Source organism: Xenopus laevis, chromosome 1S (assembly GCF_017654675.1).
Source record: "Xenopus laevis strain J_2021 chromosome 1S, Xenopus_laevis_v10.1, whole genome shotgun sequence".
In the NCBI taxonomy this organism is placed as follows: Eukaryota; Metazoa; Chordata; class Amphibia; order Anura; family Pipidae; genus Xenopus; species Xenopus laevis.
The window spans coordinates 27,927,160-27,950,229 of record NC_054372.1 but is presented as its reverse complement, the minus strand read 5'-3'; the positions used below and the strand labels follow the sequence as shown (position 1 = coordinate 27,950,229).

Below are 23,070 nucleotides of genomic sequence, written 5' to 3'. Positions count from 1 at the left end.
AACCGATACGTGGTCATACTGATCTGATCGTGACTCACCTACAGCTATGGGCTTGGGGCGATGCACCCGGGCCACTCGTTTGATCTGGTGAGTTCCTTCTGGTATATTACTCTTGATACTGTCTTAGGCATTTGTGATTAATTGCTTTCTTCTCTGATTCTTTCCAGCTTTCAAATAGGGGCTACTGACCCCATCTAAAAAAACAAATGCTCTGTAAGACTACAAATGTATGGTCATTGTTACTCTTTATTACTCATCTTTCTATTCATATCATATCTCCTATTCATGTACGATTTTCTTATTCAAATCATAGTTACTAGGTTAATGAGATCTGCCAAATAAAAAGCTGAATAACTCAAAAACCACAAATAATAATAGAAAATGGCCAATTGTCTCCGAATACATCATACTAAAAGCGAATTTAAAGGTCAACAAATTCTTTGTTGCCTATTGGGGCTGTCATTGTGTATACAATAGAATGCCTGTATCTTCCATACAGAGAAAACTTTAATGGAGGCAGGAGGTAGAAGAGAGGCCCATGCCAGTAGCAGGAAATATATATTTTCTTATTCCAATATTAAGTCAGGACCTACATTAAGAATGCATTTCATTTTGAAGCTGTTTTAACTCCTAGATAGGGCAACAACAGATTCTGCTGAAAAATTCTAGAGAAACATTAAAATATTTTAGGGAAATTAAGCAATGAATGGTTATTGAGAAGGTTTTAAAAAAAATCACAGATGTAAAAGCTATTTTTAAAACGAGGAAGTGATGGGCTGAATAATGTAGGAATGCATAAATCCAGATACAAAAAAGAATGGTTGTTGGAGCACACCTGAGGCCAATTTCAAAAAAGTCTAATTCCCTGTCTCAGTAATTCAAGTAAAAATGCTAGTGCATCTAGTTTTGAAACAGGGTTGTTTAGTTACAAAGTTATGATCATAAAATTGATAAGCCAGCATACCGCGTCAAGGTAAACCCCATACGGTGGTCCCTAACTTGTTTACCTTTAATCATAGTAAAATAGGTATCTTACCTCTCTTCTTAATAGCATTTACATGAAAAACTCCTGTGCCTTGGTTTCAAACTGTGAGCTAAATCCTCCCCCGCCAACTGCTATGCGGCTTTTAAGTGGGAGAGACTGCCTTCAGGCTAGATCCTCCCATGCCGCTAGCATTTTCGGCTTTTAGGGCTCTTACTCACGAGCGTTTTTACCTGCGCTCCCCTGCATTCCGTTTTTCTGCGTTCAGCCGCAGGGGAGCGCAGGAATAGACGCATTACATTTTTTCCAATGGGGCTGTACTCACACAGGCGCGTGTAGGCGCCAAACGCAGGAAAAATGCAGCATGTTGCGTCTCAACCTGCGTTTGGCGCCTACACGCGCCTGTGTGAGTACAGCCCCATTGGAATATATTTATTTACAACGAAATTTAAAGCTGCACAGTCCCACAATGGATCGTTTTAATAAATGTAGTCTAATTGGACGAGTAAAGAACCTTGCTCACCCAGCAACAGACGTGACCTGGGTGTAAAGACCCCAGGTCCGGCACTTAAACGAAATATTCAAATAGAAGTCGCTGGTGTACAAATGGGAAAAACACTCACCCGAAGTCTTGAGTGGTCCGGGTGCATCGCCCCGAACCCGTAGCAGGGGGTGTGTGCACTTTCGAGTATAGGAGAAATAGGCAAGCACTTCCGGACGCCACTTCAAATAGGTAAAATTCAACTTTTATTTCAAATGCATTAAAACCATAATGTCCTGACGCGTTTCTTATCTATGCGATACGTAATCATAGGCATGGTTACGTATCGCATAGATACGAAACGCGTCAGGACATTATGGTATGCGGCTGAACGCAGAAAAACGGAACTGAAGGTAAAAACGCTCGTGAGTAAGAGCTCTTAAGGGAGAGTGATTGCACAAACCAAAGCACAATGTTAAAGGGACAATAGGACCACCAAAAATCTAAAAGGGTGGGTATGAGGGTGCAACAAACCACATGGAGCTTAGCCAAAGCTCCCAGCAAATACAAATACAAAAAAGAATGAAAAATACAAATACAAATACATATGCACAAAATCCAGCATGCCTGCTCATAAACAAATACAGAAGGAAAACGGACTCTCACATGATGCTCAAGTAAATAACCAACTCACATCTGATTTAGATTCTGCCAAATGCCCCTGTTTTTACAAACTGGGGCAGTGCGAGGATGTCACAAAGATTCTTCATAGAAAATTAAAGTCCCACACCGAATGTTCTTCATAGAGATCATGACATAATAAGACTATGGGACAAATTTACCAAAGGGTGAAAAATGTTCTAGCGAAAATTCGCAGAAAGACAATCCCCAGGGACATCATCAATTTACTAACAGACGTAGAGGATTCACTAGTGAAATAGCTCAACGCTAACAAAGTTTCGTGCCCTTTTGCCAGCCGAATTTTGCTCAGCAAATGATCGTTACTCTGCAAATTCACTAAAGTGTGAACTATACAATAGGTTACCCTGTTCGCCAGAGTTTGCTTCGCCAGGTTATATCTTGCGAACTGATAAGATGAAGCTACATCCTCCTCGATCTTATATCAGTGACATCATATCCTGTATGCTGGAAAGTCATAAAAAAGACAAAATGCTGGCGTTTTTTCATATTTTAAAGTGGGAATATGTTTAAAAGTTGTAACTGTTACATATATATATATATATATATATATATATATATATATATATATATATATATAAGATAATCAGGAAGCCGGCACAGCACGTCAAAAAGTCATCGCTGCCTGGGTGCAATATGCCCAAAAATTAAGTAGAGACGTGAAGAAGCTCGCACTCACAGGACTTATCAAAATCAAAAATGGTGTTTATTTCAATATAAGTAACTAACGTTTTGGCTTGCACTCAAGCCTTTCTCAAAGTCTTTGAGAAAGGCTTGAGTGCAAGCCGAAACATTAGTTACTTATATTGAAATAAACACCATTTTTGATTTTGATAAGTCCTGTGAGTGCGAGCTTCTTCACTTCTATAGATATATATATATAATACGCAAAAGCCATGAATATCTTGTAAATGATATCCTTATAAACGGTGAGTTCTGATGTCATCAGTTATAAACGGTGAGTAGTGATGTCATTTCTGTCACATGACTCACTAAAACTTGTGTATTATAATAAATAAAGTACCCCCTGTTGCAAAATATGAGGATATTAGAAGTAACCTCGGAGTTTCATGCCCTGTAGAAAAACACTCGGCCTTCGGCCTCGTGTTTTTATATGGTCATGAAACTCCTCGGTAACTTATAATATCCTTATATTTTACAAAAGGGGATACTTTATTCCCTATATATTTCATTTTTGTTTAACTATTTGAGGGGCATGATACATTTGTTCTAGGGTGGGCTCATGTCTAGGACATTAGAGGATCTCTTTTGTCTTTATTTTGCTTAGTTGGACATTTTTAATAATAAGTGGCCACTTCGAGCAATTTCCCCAACATCACTAATAAAGAAATATATATATGACCTAAATGTACCCGCCCTATTCAAACTGACCCAAGCATAAAGCTCCCCATAGACACGACGATTCTTCTTGCCGAACGACCGATTTTAGGGAAGTCCGACCAATCCTTCGAAATTGTCGTGCGGTTAGAGGGATTCAAACAATTGTACATCTTACGATTTTTCGGTCGACATCTGTCAGGAAATTGATCGGCCAGGTCAAAAAATCTTTGTCGGTCCCAGTGCAATCTATCTATGTTTGCAGGGCCAAGCAGGCAGCTCCCCTTTGTTTTCCTGGCAAATTGGTCTTTTTAGTTGATGGTCAATTCGTAGAAATTGTACGATCGTTCCGAGAAAATCGTGGTCTCACGATGAGGATCGGATCTTTTAAAAATCTCAACATCTATGGCCAGCTTAAGTGTGTTAACGAAGATTCGCTAGGAAGAAAGTAATGCTAGCGAAAGCTTTGAAATGCTTATGCTGACAAATTCTTGTTGGCGAGACTTTGTCATCGTATGTGGGCCGAGACGTAACTTTGCATTTTGATGAATAATCGTATGCGCTGCGAAATGGCGTCTGACGAAGTTGCGCGAAGTGTGGAGGAGCATTCCAAGGTGAAAATTTGCCCTTTCGTGAGTTTCCCCTTTAGTGAATTTCCTCTTATATATTTGCTGTTTATAAGACAATTTATTTACATAACAGATGACCTAAGCTGCTTCATAGACATCATGCACTGACATGTCTACAGGGGCCAATGTTACTGTATAATTACTAGTGGCAACAGTTTAGCTAGAAACAATTTTCTAGCAATTACCACGTTGATTTGTCCATGTAATTAAACCCTGCGTAATTGTACACATTATATCCAGCCAGTGTGGGACAGCATACAGAACAACAAAAGCACTTCTACATAACAGAAGAAAGTCTAAGCATCATTCTCTTCCTATTGCAGTGTAACTGACCTTATGTTCAATGGCTGGGAAACAAATGAACAGTGAGTGAGTGGAAATGAATTCGGACGTTATCCTGGAGGAGAGTCTTATCAAACGGTCGCAACAGAAAAAGCGGACTTCGCCCTTAAATTACAAGGAAAGGGTCTTTGTACTAACAAAATCGAGGCTGACCTACTACGAGGGACGCCCTGAGGTAAGGATATTTCTGCTACAAGTTAATTAGAATACCTGCAGTGTGTGATAATGTAGCTGAAGCGATGTTCATACTTACAATTTGTGCCCCAGTTGCTGGGAGGCTGGTTAGCTTCTGGATATATTTTGGGTAATTCATATTTTGAACATATAAAAAAAAAATTTGAATATTCACGTAATGCCCTTATTACTAGTAATTACATCATAACATGTGTGTTGGTTTCATAACATAAAAGTTTATAATCCTTATCTAAGGGCGCGTACAGATGAGCGGTTTTCCCTGCGTTCAGTTTGAATGCATTCAGCTACAAGGGAGTGCAGGAAGAAATGCAGCTTGTTCATTTAAAGGGGCCGAACTCACACAGGTGCATTGTTTTTGATGAACTATGAGCCCTCAAGCTTAAGCTAGCCACAGATTTTGACTTCTCACGCATTTCATTCAATTTCTGAGCAAACCTTGTTATTTTGTTTGTTTGGGGCAACGGTTTGAGTTATGAAATCCTGGTGTGGTTGCACTAGCTCTGTCTGCCTCAAACTAGACTACGGCTAAGGACTACTATGTTTTGTAAGATGTCTGGCTGTGTGGGTGGACTAGCAGGAGAAAAGCACAGAAGGGCCACAGAATTGTTCTTTTTGCGCTCTTTTTCCCTTTTTCGACAAATGTTTGGCACCAGCACATTGCACACTACCCAATAGAAACATGGCTATAGGCCTTGCTCCTTCCTTTTCTCATGGGCATTTACATTTCCACAAACCAGGGCATTCTTAGGATCCTGGTGCCCCAAATCGTGGAGATCAACAAAAAGTAAGGTGTGTTTATCCTTTTCTTGTTTTTATCTCGGAGTAGCCACAGAGATTGTGGAAATGTCTATAATCTTTTGATCTGGTGGTTTTATCAATGTGTTAAGAACAAGTAGGTGTATGCTACAGCTTTACGGAAAGGTTGATTTATATGTGTCAAACAGTACTAAGAACTTGCGTAAATACATAAATTAGAATCTTGCTCATCTATTTTGAATAAAAGTGTGTGTGTGTGTGCTGATATAGTGAATAAAGTACCCCCTCTTGTAAATTATAAGGATAAGTTACAGAGGAGTTTCACGACCGAAGCCCGAGTGTTTTTATACAGGTCATGGCATTTTTTAATATCCTCATATTTTACAACATGGTGTACTTTATTTATTCTAATACACAAGTTTTAGTGAGTCATGTGACAAAAATCACTACTCACTGTTTATAACTGATGACATCACTACTCAACATTTATACAAATATAATTTACAAGATATTCATGGCTTTTGTGTATTATTACACAAAAGCTATAAATATCCTGTAAATAATAAAATTATAAAAATTATGACAGAATCCCTTTAAGTTGTTTTTAGTGTGTTATAGAATGGCCAATTCTAAGCTTGGTCTTCGTTATTTATTTTGTATAGTTTATGAATTATTTGCCTTCTTCTTCAGACTTTTTCCAGGTTCAAATGGGGGTCACTGACCCCATCTAAAAACAAATGTTTTGTACAGCTACAAATGCATTGTTATTGCTGCTTTTTGCTACTCGTCTTTCTATTGAGGCCCTCTCCTATTCATATCCCAGTCCTTTATTCAAATCAATACATGTTTCCAGGGCAATTTGAACCCTAGCAACAAGTTTGCTGAAATTGCAAACTGGAGAGCTGCTGAATAAAAATCTAAATAACTCGAAAACCACAAATAATAAAAAATGAAAACTAATTGCAAATGATCTCAGAGTCTCACTTTACTAATCCCCCGGGTTTTGTACCAAAGTGTCATTGGTAGAATGACACATTTGACAGGAAATGTTTTCGCAACACACCACCAGCCGCCTTTGCCTTCTGCCCTCCTACAATCAACCACTGAGGAATGTTTTTGCTCTGCAATTAAGGCATTTTTTAGAGGGATGTAAACCCAAAAATATCATGTTGCCTAATGAAAGAAATAATTCTGAGTAACTTTGACTTTCAATGGGTTGAATGTGGTTTTTAAATGTTTGTTAAGTTGCAAGCAGTATCTGTGGGGTTCTGACACAGATCAGTAACATCAAAAAATAAAAGTGTTTTAAAATTAAAATATCAGGTACTGTTGCCCTGCACTGGTAGAACTATGTATTTGCTTCAGAAACACTATTATAGTTTATATAAACAAGCTGCGGTGTAGTCATAGGGGCAGCCATTCAGTTTATCACAGGTAACATAATAGATAACGGAATAGTTCTGTAGAATCCCATTGTATACTACAGAGCTTATCTGTTACTTGCAGTGTATCCTGTGCCTTTTCTCCTTTTTCAGCTTTTTCTGGCTGCCCCAATGGCTACACAGCAGCTTGTTTATTTAAACTATTGTAGTGTTTCTAAAGCAAACACAAAGGGGGTTATGTATTAAAATCTGATCACCATTTTTTCATAGGAAAAAAACTCAAATTTTTCATGATTTATTAAACCTGATGGTGTTAAAGAAGAAACAAACCCTTAATAAAAAAAATCTCTACCCCCTACCCTACATAGACCCCCTCCCCCCAGCCTAGCTGTTACCCCGGGCAAATGCCCCTAACTCTTTACTTACCCCTCCATGCAGATTCTGTCCAGCGGAGTTCAGGGGCGCCATCTTCTTCTCTTCGGTAATTTTCGGAATGAGACCAACGCATGCACAGTTGGAACGATTTTCTGTTTCGCGAAAATCCCCGCCTCATTCCGAAGATTACCGAAGCAGCTGAAGATGTTGCCCATGAACTCCGCTGGACAGAATCTGTATGGAGGTGTAAGTAAAGCGTTAGGGGCATTTGCCCGGGGAGGGGGGGAGCAGCTAGGCTGGGGGGGAGGAGGTCTATGTAGGTTAGGGGGGTAGGTTTTTTTATTAAGGGTTTGTTTCTTCTTTAAAAGTCCGAATACAAAAGTACTCCAACTCAGACCTGCCGAGTTCATGTAGAAGTTAATGTCACAACTGGAAGATATCCTGATCTGTGCTGGGTTTCGTTCAATAATTCTGAAGATTTCATGGTTTTCAGTTGATAATCCGAAAAAAAAGTTGCAGGTTTCTGCAACAAATCTGAAAAAAATCGTACAATTCAGACTTATTTTATTTATTAATTTTCATATCAAATTTCTTGATAAAAAGGAGGAAAAAGTAAGTGTCGATTTGTTGGAGAAAATTGTGAGAAAATTTTCAGATTTTGATAAATAACCAAATGTTTACTAGTGCAAGGCAACAGTACATTATAACTGATTTATTATCATATACTTATATTTTTTTGTGATTTTGTGTTTTTTGTGATTCCTTTAATACAACGTAGCAGAAGTAAAATCTACTTCAGCCGAGCCTTGCATTCATCTTCCAAGTTCTGTTAATCAGCTGGCTTCCGCTACACTTTGAGAACCAGCAGTGCAAAAAATAGCAAGGGAGAGAGAGATATTGCTTTCAGCAGAAGTTACATTTACAAACAACATCATTGTGGACTTGAATTACATTTTCTTTCAGTAGGCAGACCAGTGTCGGACTGGCCCACTGGGATACCAGGAAAACTCCCGGTGGGCCTAGGTGTCAGTGGGCCTCTTGCTTCTAACCATTTGGCCTATTTCATGGTCATTCTCTATTTCTATGAGAACAAAGAGGTGAAATAGATTAAATAATAGATATAACGTGTAAAGAAAAGACACTAGGAGAATAGAGGTTGAGTGAGGAGAGGAAGAATAATAGTATTGAGAGTGGGCCCCTGGTCTATGGTTTTTGGGTGGGCCCCTGTTGTCCCAGTCCGACACTGAGGCAGACATTTGTTTTTATTACATCCCCTTGGTACTAAGACATTGAAAGTACATAAACACCCCCTTAGACGTACGAGAAGGATCACTGCGCTCTGGGGGATAAGTTAATTGGCTCTTCAATCTCAGTATACACCCCCACCTCAGGTGTACGATAATTCACAATAATACAGAGTTATTGAGAGAATCAGCCGACAATGCAGTACTTGCTGCTAAATATGCTTTTTATTGCCACAACAGGTTTTTCGGGCTCAATGCACTTTATCAAGTGTTATACCGTACAAGTGAAGACACAAACATTTATACATTAGTGTGAAGAAGATCTCCCCCTAGGGGGTTGTGCACCAGTCCATCATAGTCTGTTTAGTCCAATAAATTCCAGTGTGATTGTGAAGAAAGTTCAAAGTGGGTGTTTCAATCAATTGATTAAAAACCCCGGTACTGCCATTTTATTGGGCTACCTTGTATATTCACGCCTGAAAAAAAAACATTATTTGCTTTAAATGGTTGCTTTTTAATAATACCTTTGTAGTAAGCGAACTTACTTTTATACATCTAGCCAGATGTATATGTATATATCTGGCTAGATGTATAAAAGTAAGTTCGCTTACTACAAAAAACATTGGTGTCCAGGGACCCCATAAGTTTAAAAAAAACATTGGTGGCCAGGGTCCCCCATAAAAGTTAAATAACAAATATTGGTGGTCAGGAGTTTTAACAGAATAAAAAAGACCAATGTTGTTCAGTGGAACTTACCTTTAAAGGATAACTAAATCCTAAAAATTAATGTGGCTAAAAAATGCCATATTTTATATTCTACACTTATTGCACCAGCCTAAAGTTTCAGCTTGTCAATAGCAGCAATGATCCAGGACTTCAAACTTGTCACAGGGGGTCACAATCTTGGAAAGTGTCTGTGACACTCACATGCTCAGTGGGCTCTGAGCAGCTGTTGAGAAGCTAAGCTTAGGGGTCGTCACTACTTATCAAGCAGAAAATGAGGTTGGCCTGTAATATAAACTATATATAAATAAAGGAGAAACATTTAAATATACTGTACTTCTTGCTGTTACTGTTCAACCTTCTACAGCTTGGTCTAGTCCACCACAGGTATTGCTAAGAAGGACCAAAAATTAGGCAGGTGACCAATAATCATTTAAAACTCATATTTCTTTCCTTTAATTTCTTCTTAAACTGGTGCAATTTCCACTGACTATGCTGCTAGCATGCATACATAGCCCTAATTGCAGGCTCGTGCCCTTGACCTTTGGAAAAGCTAACAATACCCCTGCCAGACAGCTTGAGCTTGTTACAGACAGACACACAAACAGAAAAAAGTCCCAATAGGTAGAATATTCACACCTCTGCCAAAAAAAGTGTAAGAATAGTCAGGAAGGAAACAGGAACCTATTGTGTGTGGGTGTGCATCACGTTATGTAGTTTACAGTATTCTGTGTACCTAGAAAACATTTGGCATTCAGCACAGCAAAAAAAAAAAAAGCTGTCATTTGGATATGTTTTAAGATAACAAGTGCCAACAAAGATTTATGCGGCTCTGCAAAAAGGTAGAGTGAGTTACACTATAGGACCCAAGGGAGCACACTTAATAAAACTGCAAGGCCTGGGTGCACATGGCTTTCACTTAGGAAAGAAAACCTTAATTGTTTACCCACATAAAGTAGGGATTCAGGGGGCCATGTAAAGGATATAGTGAATAAAGTCACCAAGGAGTTCCATGAGACCTTCGGCCTCATGCTTTCATACAGGTCATGGAACTCCAAAGTTACTTCTAATACCCTCATATTTTCCAACAAGTGGTACTTTATTCAGTATAATACACACGTTTTAGGGAGTCATGTGACAAAAAGGACATCACTAAGCTCAGTTTATAACTGATGACATCACTAAGAGCCATTTATAAGGATGTCATTAACAGGATATTCATGACTTTTGTGTATTATAAGCTAATAAAGCACAGTGTGTTAGCTCATTCATCAGTTGTATGGCGTGGTCTGGGTGCAAAGGGGCTCAAACAAATAGCTTGGGGAGCAGATATGCTTATCATATAGACTTGCGCTCCAGACTTTAAATCACACCAGCAGGAGAAAAATCAAAAAACTCTTTACCGGTATTTCATATTTGGATAATAATTGTACTTTGTACAAGGACATAATCACAGGCATCCAATATTCAATTTAGCATACCAAAAATGACATAATCAGAGGCATTTCCCCAAAATGAACCCTTACAGCACCCAGAATATGAACCAAACAGTAGTCTATACATGTATCTCATATTTTTACAAGTATAGCTGTTATATATACATTTACCAATATGATTGTAATACTTAAAGAGGTGGTTCATGTCCCTGTAACCAATTTATTGTTATTCCTACTTTTTATTATTCATATTTCTAGCCAGGCCCTTTCCTATTCATATTCTAGTCTCTCCTTAAAATCAATGTATGTTTGTTAGGGTAATTTGGACCTTATCAACCAGATTGTTGGAATCACAAACTGGAGAGCTGCTGAATAAAAAGATAAATAACGGAAAAAACACAAACCATAAAAAATAAAAAACAATTGCAAATTTTCTCAAAACATCACTCTCTACATTATACTAAGGGGCACATTTACTATTGGTTGAATATGGAGGGTTAATTAACCCTCGATATTTGACCATCGAAGTAAAATCTTTCAACTTCGAAAATCGAACGTTTTTCCTTTGATCAAAAAATGCTTAGAAAGCTTATGGGGAAGGTCCCCATAGGCTAACATTGATTGTTTTAGTTGGTAGGTAGTCAAAGTTTTTTTTAAAGAGACAGTACTTCAAATATCGAATAGTCGTTCGATTCGAAGTCAAAGTCGTAGGCGAAGGTCGAAGTAGCCAATTCGATGGTCGAATTAGCCAAAAAAAACTTTGAAATCCAAAGTTTTTTTCATTCGAATCCTTCACTCGAGTTTAGTAAATGTGCCCCCACAAGTTAATTTAAAGGTGAACAGCCCTCTGTCTTAACAATTGCATCACAAACAGAATGTATACAATGTAAAATAAATAGGCTTTTGTTCCTGTTTTCATGAAAACTGTGTAATACAAAGTTATAAAAGGTCATTAAAACCTGTTATCTAGTAACATCGGACATGTTATTTTAATCCGTTAAATATTGTTATATACCATTATACAGGTATGGGACCTGTTAACCAGAATGCTCGGGACCTGGGGTTTTCTGGATAATGGATCTTTCCGTAATTGGGATCTTCATACCTTAAGTCTACTAGAAAATCATGTAAACATTAAATAAACCCAATAGGCTGGTTTTGCTTCCAAAAAGGGTTAATTATATCTTAGTTGGGATCAAGTACAAGCTTTAGTTTGTATTTGATACTTAAATTTTATTATTACAGAGAAAAAGGAAATAATTTTGAAAAATCTGGACTATTTAGATAAAATGTAGTCTATGGGAAACGGCCTTTGTGTAATTCGGAACTTTCTGGATAACTGGTTTCAGGATAATGGATCCTATACCTGTACAAGCCAGGTTAGTTGATAATAAATGACAGGGACATTTAATAATAAAGTAAAACTAATATTGGCCACAGAATTCAATCCCTTTGGTTGTCTTGTATCTAAATGGAATATCCATGTTAATTCTGCTCTTAGGAACATGTTTAATTTACTAGGTATCATATGTTTCGTGCCCTGTATCCAAAGTAAACTCATGATACGCCATTGCAAATATGGGTAGGAATGCAATATATTATATCATGAACTAGCCAGAAGTTTCAACATCTATCAGCAATGATTCAGGCTTTAAAAGTTGTGCACAGGAGGCCACCACCTTGGATTTTGTTAGGAGTGTCAGTGACACTGCACATGCTCAGTGTGCTCTGGGCGGCTGTTGAGAAGCAAAAGTAAGGGGTCGTTGCATATAATCAGGCAATAAATGAGGTCATAGAAGGTGATGCTAATGCAAATTACACTGGTTTCTGAACAGCCATGTAATGAAAACCTTAATTGCTAATTAGCTTTGTATTGTGACAATGCTAATATACAGGGGCGCTCCACCAATGAGGCGAGTTGAGCAACTCGCCTCAGGTGGCAGCGCCAGGGGGGCAGCAAAAAGCCGCTCCTATGCCTTTAAGAGCCGAATTTCTGTTTTTTAAACCGGAAATTTGCTTTACTAGTGCAAGAAATCGCTATGGTGCTCTCCGCTCTAGCATTGCTGCCTTCCCCCTGGAAAGGTAAGCGGGCAGGGGCGGCATTACAGGAGCCACCTCAGACGGCTCTTTCCTGTGAAACGGCGCTGCTAATATGTATTATATATGCACACACCATATCAGTATATCAGTCCAACTGGCGGCCCACCCTTCTGTGGCCCCCCCACATGCTGTGTCTGTTTACCATATGTAAACTTTAAAAGGTATCACTACAGAGATTAACTGGCCCCTGCATTGTTTAAACCTCAAATTCAGACTCTAATCCCCTGTATTGTTTACACCTGTGATCCCCCTGTATTGTTCACACTTGTGACACCTCTATTGTTTATATCCTAAAGGCCTGTCCTGTTCACACCTGAGACCCAGACAGAAAATGCCCACATTGTTCACCTGTTCACACCTTATTCAAAATGCTAATGGGGCACCAGCACTGTGTCACTGTATGTAGTACATATTAGAATGATAGCTTTCCCTGTCTCCTGCTCTGTTCTGCCTTCCCTCCCTGTGTGTGCCATTCTCTGCTTGCCCAGTGCTGCTTGTGTGCGCCATTCTCTGCTTGCCCAGTGCTGCTTGTGTGTGCCATTCTATGCTTGTCCAGTGCTGCTTGTGTGTGCCATTCTCTACTTGCCCAGTGCTGCTTGTGTGTGCAATTCTCTGCTTGCCCAGTGCTGCTTGTGTGTGCCATTCATTGCTTGTCCAGTGCTGCTTGTGTGTGCCATTCTCTGCTTGCCCAGTGCTGCCTGTGTGTGCCATTCTCTGTTTGCCCAGTGCTGCTTGTGTGTGCCATTTTCTGCTTGCCTATTGCTGCTTGTGTGTGCCATTCTCTGCTTGCCCAGTGCTGCTTGTGTGTGCCATTCTCTGCTTGCCCAGTGCTGCCTGTGTGTGCCATTCTCTGCTTGCCCAGTGCTGTCTGTGTGTGCCATTCTCTGCTTGCCCAGTGCTGCTTGTGTGTGCCATTCACTGTTTGCCCAGTGCTGCTTGTGTGTGCCATTCACTGCTTGCAATCCTCCAATAGGCAACACAGCACTGCGGATACAGGATATTGTGTTTAAAAAAGCCTTTATTGGAACATATGGCTCACGACCTGTTACAGAGCAACGTTTCAGGCCTAATCTCGGCCCTTTGTCAAGCTTGATAAAATTGGACCGAAACACATGTGCACCTGTGAATATTGAACTGACACATGGGTGAGTGCTGACTGTACTACAAAATCCATTCTCTGCTTGCCCTACACTACCTGCGGGATGTAAGCCTGTTAGGGGTTTGTTCTTGGGGTTTGTTAGCTTTTGGAAATTATTGTTAGGGGCCCCTAAGGTGTTTAATCATGTGTTTAGGGGGTTGCGGTATTGTCCACAGGGGAAGATGAGGCATATGGATTTAAGTTTATGTTTTTAACATGACTTCAATTTTTCACATATGAGTGATGTGGGATTTCCCTGCAGTGAGCACCAACCATTTGGTTTTTTGGTTTGCTACCACCGTTAACTAAGATATAATGAATCCAATCCTGTTGTGTTTATTTATTGTTTTAATTACTTTCAAGTAGACATAAGGTATGGAGATCCAAATTACGGAAGGACTCCTTATGCGTAAAAACCCAGGTTCTGAGCATTCTGGATAACAGGTCCCATACCTATAATGGCATACGTGTGAATTGCCTGGAAGTCTGATCTATGTCATAGTGCAAGCCAGTGTGTTAATCTTTAAAATAAAACCTCTTCCAGAGGTCCTTTGCATTTTGCACCTGCACTTTAGAGCTTGGGCACAATCCCCCAGAGCATGCAGAATGGGCACATTGGTTTAAGGAGTGTGTTTAGATGCAAGCATGTTTGTGTATTGCATTTTTCTGTGTTTGTACATGGTCCTTTTGTTTCATTTGTTTCTTCCCAGCAAGAATGTTCCAACAACAACACTAAAAATTAGGGATGGGCAAATCCACTATTTTGGGATTCAGCCGAATCCATAATCCTTTGTAAAAGATTTGGATGAACACCAAACTGAATCCGAACCCTAATTTGCTAGGAAGCTAGGCTAGGAAGGAGGGTTTTCTTATTTGTGTGCCAAAAAACTCACACGATTTTAAGGATTTGGATTCGGTTCGGCCAGGCACGTGAATTCAGCTGAATCCGAATCCTGAATCGAACCCTGGATTCGGTGCATCCCTATTTAAAATGAGTTTGTTGAATACAGTACTTATCAGTTTGGTACTCGCAGTGCTGTAAACCCATGCGTCTGTCCCATCTCTTCTTTTTAATAAATGGAGTGCTATGCGGCACTAATCACACTGGCTCCAGTTGTAGATTGCACATTTAAATGTAACCTTTTTTGTTTTTTTGCCATTCATAGTTGATCTGGAGCCGGAAGCTTTAACCATGTACAGAGGTGGTTAAAAAAAAAACCCTGAGTTATGTTTCCAAGCACTAGGAACTGAAATTTTACACAATCTACTGCCATGTAGGAAAGTATGTAAATCACTGCATGGACCGCAGGAACTTCCTCTTTAGAAGGAAAATAAATGTCTCGGTTCCATAACAGAACAATCTATCTAGTCTACACATTTACATTACACTTTCACATTATAATGACACTGTGTGATCTTATTTATTGGGTATTGGGATCATATGTATTTGATTGAGTTGGAGGTAGGCTCTAAAAGAGTAAAACCTGAACTCAAACAGGGAACTGTAGTGCTAAAATAATATTAATGGTATGAGCATAGGAAAATAATTCTGAAATTAAAATGGGTAGTTACACTGAGCTTTAAAGGGGTGGTTCACGTTAAAGGGATACTGTCATGGGAAATTTTTTTTTTTTCAAAACGCATCAGTTAATAGTGCTGCTCCAGAATTCTGCACTGAAATCCATTTCTCAAAAGAGCAAACAGATTTTTTTATATTCAATTTTGAAATCTGACATGGGGCTAGACATTTTGTCAATTTCCCAGCTGCCCCTGGTCATGTGACTTGTGCCTGCACTTTAGGAGAGAAATGCTTTCTGGCAGGCTGCTGTTTTTCCTTCTCAATGTAACTGAATGTGCCTCAGTGAGACATGGGTTTTTACTATTGAGTGTTGTTCTTAGATCTACCAGGCAGCTGTTATCTTGTGTTAGAGCGCCGTTATCTGGTTACCTTCCCATTGTTCTTTTGTTTGACTTCTGGGGGGGGGAGGGAGGGGGTGATATCACTCCAACTTGCAGTACAGCAGTAAAGAGTGATTGAAGTTTATCAGAGCAAAAGTCACATGACTTGGGGCAGCTGGGAAATTGACAATATGTCTAGCCCCATGTCATATTTCAAAATTGAATATAAAAAAATCTGTTTGCTCTTTTGAGAAATGGATTTCAGTGCTGAATTCTGCTGGAGCAGCACTATTAACTGATTCATTTTGAAAAAATGTTTTCCCCATGACAGTATCCCTTTAACTTTTAGTATGTTAAGAATGGCTAATTCATCTTTTTTTATATAGTTTTTGAATTAGTTGCTGTTTCTTCTTTCTTCATTCGGGCGATTTAGCAATACGTTGGACATACTGCCAGTGATTTCAATTTCTGGCAACGGAGAAGCATTTCGGGAGATTTGTCACCCGCAAAAAAAGTAATCACTGGTGACAAGTCTTCCCGTGTGCCACTATCCTAAAGGATCAGTTTATCTTAAAATAATTTTTTAGCATGATGCGGACAAGGATAGTTGGAGAAAAACTGCAATTGATCTTTATTTTTAGTTTGTGTTTTTTTTTAATTATTTAGATTTTCGTTCATCGGCTCTCCAGTTCGGAATTTGCAGCAGGTTTCTAGGATCCAATAAGTTAAGCAACCAGGCAGTGGTTTGAATGATATGATGAACTATAAGATGATTAAGAGAGGGTCTGGATAGAAAAATAACTGCCTGGGAGAGTGATCCTCTAATTAAAAGCTTGGAAGAGGCTGAAGAAGAGGGCAAATGATTCAAACATTATAAAAAAATAAATAAATACCAATTGAAAACTTTCTAAGAATAGAATATTCTATAACACACTTAAAGGGAGTTTAGTTCTAGGTGAAACATTTGCAGAGTAAAAAATAGGATCCGAGGGCCCTACTTGCAAATGCAAGACCTTACAATCTAAAGGCAGAGACTCACGGTCAGATTAAGGGAGATTAGTCACCCGGCGACAAATCTCCTCTTCTTAGGGGCGACTTATCTCCCCAAACTGCCTTCCCTGCCTTCCCGCCAGCTAGAATGAAAATCACCAGCGGATGGCACTCGGAGCACTCTGCGACTTTGGAAAACAAATCACTCCGATTGCCATCGGCCGGCGATTTTCATTCTAGCCAGCGACAAGGCAGGGGAAGGCAGTTAGTTAGTCGCCCCGAAGAAGAGGAGATTTGTCGCCGGGTTACTAATCTTCCCGAATCTGACCGTGTGTCTCTGCCCTAAAGGGTTAGGATAAATTTGAACATGTACCATTATATTTTTTTTCTAGGAAATGTAGACTTACTTAGAAATTGCAAAGTGATAATGCTTGATGGTTTAAAGTAAATTTGCTCTGAGGAAAAATGGGATTAAAGGGGCAGTATACCCTTTTTTCTGCATGATTTCCATGGACAAGGCTTGTATTGAACATATCTTTTGCCAATTCTCTTAGATATGAAAATTCTATGGCCTTTGTTACTTTGTTAAGCTCAACATTTTGCCTATTTATTTTTTAGATATGGTTCCTACTCTCTGGTCCTTGCAAGGTAGATAATTAAATAACCAGAGCACAGATTATCCCCCCCACCCCTCTAATGGATTTTTCTGTAAACTCAGACAAGCTCAACAAGGTGCACACTATCAGCTTTTTTCAACAAGACACCTTCTAGGAACGCAAAGCAAAACTAAGTGCATTCTGGTTATTTGTTTTATATCCAGGTGTGAAAGAGGAATAAAGAAATGGTTTTCTTCAATAATGCTGAAAATCAGCAGAGGTACTTTCTAAGAGAAAATGCATAAACAGATTGTTGTTTGCAGTTCCTGTAAAGAGAAGCAGTAGTTATTGCATAGTTCAGCAGACAGCTTGATTTTTCTTGAAAAATAATTTTTCAGTATTCACAAGCATACGGTATATTCTTCTTTCAGGGCACATTGCAGTTGTATCAGCCAAATGAAAAAGCATGTCTTCTTTACATGCTTCTTAGGTGAACAGCCACCTTTGGCTGAAGCCCATCATTTCTTGGTACGACAGGGATTTACGCACAGTGTTAGACCCATGAAATAGTTGAGTGGAATAAGTAAGGTCCCTCCAGATTACTGTCTTTTATTTTTTTTCTGGAAGAAATTATACATTGATAAATGTATACACAATTGTATAACATGGAGACCCTCCCTAAACAGCTTGGTGGGCAATTTTTTTGATAGGGTAAGTGACCCCAATTTGAAAGCTGGAAAGAATCAGAAGAAGAAGGCAAATAATTCATAAACTATAAAAAAAGAAAAAATGAAGGCTAAGTGAAAAGGTGCTTTGAATTAGCCATTCTGTAACATACTTAAAGTTAACTTATGGGGCACCTGTTGGGTAAAAATGTTATCCGCAACCAAAGGTGTGGGCTAATAGAGCCTGCATTCCGGTTGGGGGTAACCGTAGTTTTTTTTTAAAAAAATGCCCCCGCCAGCGCCACTCTACCCTCACCGGGAGGGAGCTCCTGATGTGAGCAGCCATGTTATGTCACTCGCATGCGCATAACACGCATGTGACGCCACGTGCATGCGCATAACAAGCAATTAGTGGCACATTTTCACTATGCGCATGCGAATAACCAGACATGGCTGCTCACACCAGGAGCTCCCTCTCGGTGCGGGTAGCGTAACACTGATAGCCATCCCTCTTCCCTTGGCTCGCTCCCCCCCACGGCGTCATTGGGTCTGCTGTATGATACTTACACCACTAGTCACTGGGGCAAACTGTTTCATCCGGCTGAAATTTATACATAACTAATGATGGGCGAATTTGTCACATTGCGATTCGCAGAAAAATTTGTGAATTTACCACGAAATTTGGGAAACGGAGTGAAGTCAATGGGCGTCAAAATGGCCTCGACAATTTTATGTGCGCGCCTATTTTGTCCAAATACATTAAAGTCAATGGGCGTCCGAATAATTGTGGTGCGTGACAATTTTTATTTTTCGCTGGAGACTTTTCGCTGCAGTTTCGCAAATTTATTTGCTGCCCGAAAACTCGGAAATCCATACGAAAAGTCGTACTTGGTGAATTTAATCGCCCATCACTACTCATAACCTGACCACTTATTTGGATTGGCAAATAATTACTGTCTATGGCATCTTACAGCAGCCACTCTGACATTTGTCAGAACCCACAGATTGCCAGTCCAGGCCTGGCTAATGCCAATCAGGTGTGCAAGGGTCTCACTGATCTCCTTCCTGAGGCTTCCAATACTTTTAAAGGAGAACTAAACCCCCTATGTACAAAAGCCACCCTTCCCTTAACTGCCCTCTATAGACCTTATCCTTATTTTTTCTTTTACATAAAAAAGTGCTTCTATTTAAAAACCTGAGAAACAAATGCAGCAGGTGCCATCTTTAGTCCCTAACAATCTCTTTGTGTCTCCTTGTGGTCTGTGTTGGTTAAATGCCAGAAAAGGATCGTAAGGGCCAGAAGTTGCACACCAACCAGTGGTGGAATAAGACAGCGGAGGGCCCAGTGGAGAAATGCCTTTGCCCCATCAAATTACTTAAAAATGAAAAAAAAAACCACCTGAAATGCTTGTCTTATGATAAACTCAGGGAATGGGTGCCAGTGCACCGACTGTGTCAATAAAAGTGCAGCATCTGTGAAGCTGCTTGACGAATTTAGCTTTGACTTCGCAATGGGTCACTGACTGATATCTGTGGCTTTCTCTTTCCTTTCTTTTCAATTTCTTTTTATTGAATCTTATAATAATCCAGCAATAAACATTTCCCATGATAAATTGACATGACATTTCAGAGTAAATTAAATAAAATAATAAATTAAAATGAATTAAAGGGATACTGTCATGGGAAAAAACATATTTTTTCAAAATGAATCAGTTAATAGTGCTGCTCCAGCAGAATTCTGCACTGAAATCCATTTCTCAAAAGAGCAAACAGATTTTTTTATATTCAATTTTGAAATCTGACATGGGGCTAGACATATTGTCAATTTCCCAGCTGCCCCAAGTCATGTGACTTTTGCACTGATAAAGTTCAATCACTCTTTACTGCTGTACTGCAAGTTGGAGTGATATCACCCCCTCCCTTTTCCCCCCCCAGCAGCCAAACAAAAGAACAATGGGAAGGTAACCAGATAACAGCTCCCTAACACAAGATAGCAGCTGCCTGGTAGATCTAAGAACAACACTCAATAGCAAAAACCCATGTCCCACTGAGACACATTCAGTTACATTGAGAAGGAAAAACAGCAGCCTGCCAGAAAGCATTTCTCTCCTAAAGTGTAGGCACAAATCACATGACCAGGGGCAGCTGGGAAATTGACAAAATGTCTAGCCCCATGTCAGATCTCAAAATTGAATATAAAAAAATCTGTTTGCTCTTTTGAGAAATGGATTTCAGTGCAGAATTCTGCTGGAGCAGCACTATTAACTGATTCATTTTGAATTTTTTTTTTCCCATGACAGTTTACCTTTAACAAACACTAGTTAAAACTAGTAATAGGTAGTGACTCTGTGGCTTTCTCATCTCTGAAAGTTTAGGTCTTGCAGAGCTTCCTGTTAGCCTACTGTACATGTATGTGAGTAAGCACATTCACGGCTTCAGAAAATGTTCTAAAAAATCCAGTGGACGCTGGGCTAATGGCCTTTCCACTATTTGCTGGTCATTAGTACTGCTTTATTTTGCTGGGGGGTGTGCGATCACCATTTTATATTCACACAGCCCTCTGGCTATTGTGTAGCAGAAAAATCACCTGGAGGTTCTATTGAAAACTCTTTTTTGGTTCTCCAGATGAAAGTAACAAAAAAATGCAGTGAAGTATAAATAGGATGAGGGATGTATCTCACACCTGCTGCACTATTTTGGTTTTAACACCCCTGTATCAGCTGACCTACAGTTAAGGGCTAATGTATATACTGCCAAACTGCACTTTTACCTGTACAGTAGATAGAAATAGCCAAATATATAAGATCAGCGTCGGACTAGTGCATTTGGGGCCCACCGGGTTATAAACCTCGGGGCCCTATGCCCATGCGCAAAAACTAGCTTGTTGAGCGCAAACGCCAACGCCGGCCTGCCGCACTTGTGTGAACAGTAGCAGACAGCGTGCATGCACTAAGAGCAGTGAACAGCAGCGCATGGTCTGGGCCATCAGGGGCCCATGAGGGCGGGGGGCCACAGTGTTTTTTCCCAGGGTCCCACTGGCCCAGTCTGACCCTGAATAAAATGGTTGAAATGTGTCGGAGATCACCTCTCCTGTGGGCGACAAAATCCCTAAAAATACCCTATAGTGCTCCCTAACTGCAACTAAATGCCCAAGGGTGTCCGCAGTAGAGGGCAAGAGGGGGCAATTGCCCCACCCTGACTTCTCCAGCTAGTTACAAGTAATTGTTTGTAAATTGAATTTCCCAACAACACAAACCATTTTTTTCTACTTCCACCCCAAAGCAAGCCTTAAAGGAGAACTAAACCCCCATATAATAAAACCCACTGCCCCTTACCCTACATAGTCCCCCCCTCCATGCTCCCGCCTGCATAGGTGATAACTCCATTAATTGCCCCATATCCTATAATTACCCCTCGTTGCAGAGTAAGCGCAGCAGAGCACATGGGCGCCATCTTCTTCTTTAATCTTCAGAAAGTAAGCAGCCATTGGAGCATGCGCAGTTGAAGCAATCTTCCGGTTCCGGAAAACTGTGCATGCACCGAAAGCGACGGAAACAGCCAAATATCCGGAAGAAGACCCGAAGAATAGCGAAGAGAAGAAGATGGCACCCGTGAGCTCCGATGCGCTTACTCTGCAACGAGGGGTAATTACAGGATATGGAGCAATTAATGGAGTTATCACCTGTTCAGGGAGGGGGGACTATGTAGGGTAGGGGTTTTTATTATGTGGGGGTTGAATTCTCCTTTAACAACTCAAAAATGTGACCACAGACATTCAAATGGTGTTAATTTCAGTGTATTTTTGATGTAACCGACATTCTAATACCAAAAGCGAATTCATTGTCTTTCAGTAAATGGCCTTATAAAGAGGTGTCACTTCTGTTTTACAAAATCTTGAACACTTACGCAGACACATATGTAACATGTTTAGACACACAATCAGTTACACACATAAAAGTATGAAATACTGTAATTTACAGCTGTGAATATTACAGGTAGGTATTTCATTTAGCAGCAGCTGGTAATTTATTGTAGTTATAGGGATGTAGAAGGACACAGAATATCTTTATTCCGGTAACAAGAAGGAAGGAGATATATAAAGAGGAAGTCATGACTGAATTTATATCTGTGCAGAAGTTTAAGGACTCTTATGATCGCTGCTTAATAGCATTAGTATCTGAATTTTCATTTTATTTTTTATTGGCGTCAGCACATTTTGTCTAATGCAGCAGTATATAATATATAAAAAGCATGGACAACAAACACTCTGGCACCCACTTTGGTACTTATGTGAAATTGTATCTACAATGATAAAAACACAATGCATTCTTCTCTGTTTTTTTTAACAACAGCATAACAATTACACACAGAGCTTATTGCTCAAACCGAGCCGCAACATAACAATAACATTTATGAATACATAATTTATCTTCCTTAAAGTTACCTTGAGGACTGGGAATATTCAGCTCCATCATGTAACTGTCTGAAAGTAGGCAGGCCATACACATGTAAGGAGGCACGTGAATTGTTAAAGGACCAGTAACATCAAAAAATTTTTTTTAAAAAATCGTTAGAAAACAACGAAAAAAAACACCAAGACAAATTAAAATTTCAAAATTGCAAAGCCTTTATTAAGAAATAACTTACTGAAACTCCACTTCCTGTCCTCTTCTGAAACGGCGATATGGCGACCATCCATAGTGCGGTGCTGGATTTGTCCTCCCTGGCTAGCTCCCATAGGCTTCTGACAGCAGGAAGACGGTGCTGGAAAGCAGACGGCTGGATGAAGAGCTGAAGGGCCCAGTGTGCTCCCGGAACATCCTTGTGCAGAGCAGCGCGCCTCTGGGGAGATCTTGCACAGACTCAGCCTCCTACTAATCCAGCCCTGCAGCAGCAGTCGATTCTTAGCGAGTGCCCCAGGCGGGTGGCAGGGCACACAGACATCGCAGACATCCCCTCTGGGCGCATCTATCAGCACAGGAGCGTTACATCGCAGGAGCGTTACAAGCAGTGTGCGGCTGGTGCCGGCCGGTGTCTGTGTGAGGCGCAAGAGTGAGCGCACACTGACAGCCGCACACTTTTTTCACAGGCAGCAGCAGC

The 23,070-nt window shown here is 40.0% G+C and overlaps 1 protein-coding gene across 3 annotated transcripts in view; it reads left to right on the top strand.

Moving 5' to 3' along the window:
• The window catches only part of tec.S (tec protein tyrosine kinase S homeolog), a 79,468-nt gene that overhangs the window by 37,072 nt on the left and 19,326 nt on the right, over positions 1-23,070 (top strand). For all 3 annotated transcript variants that reach the window (XM_041579457.1, XM_018243133.2, XM_041579458.1), the window contains exon 2: positions 4,453-4,646. In XM_041579457.1, the coding sequence (XP_041435391.1) occupies positions 4,509-4,646 (138 nt within the window). In that variant the 5' untranslated portion in view covers positions 4,453-4,508. The remainder of the gene's footprint in view (positions 1-4,452; positions 4,647-23,070) is intronic.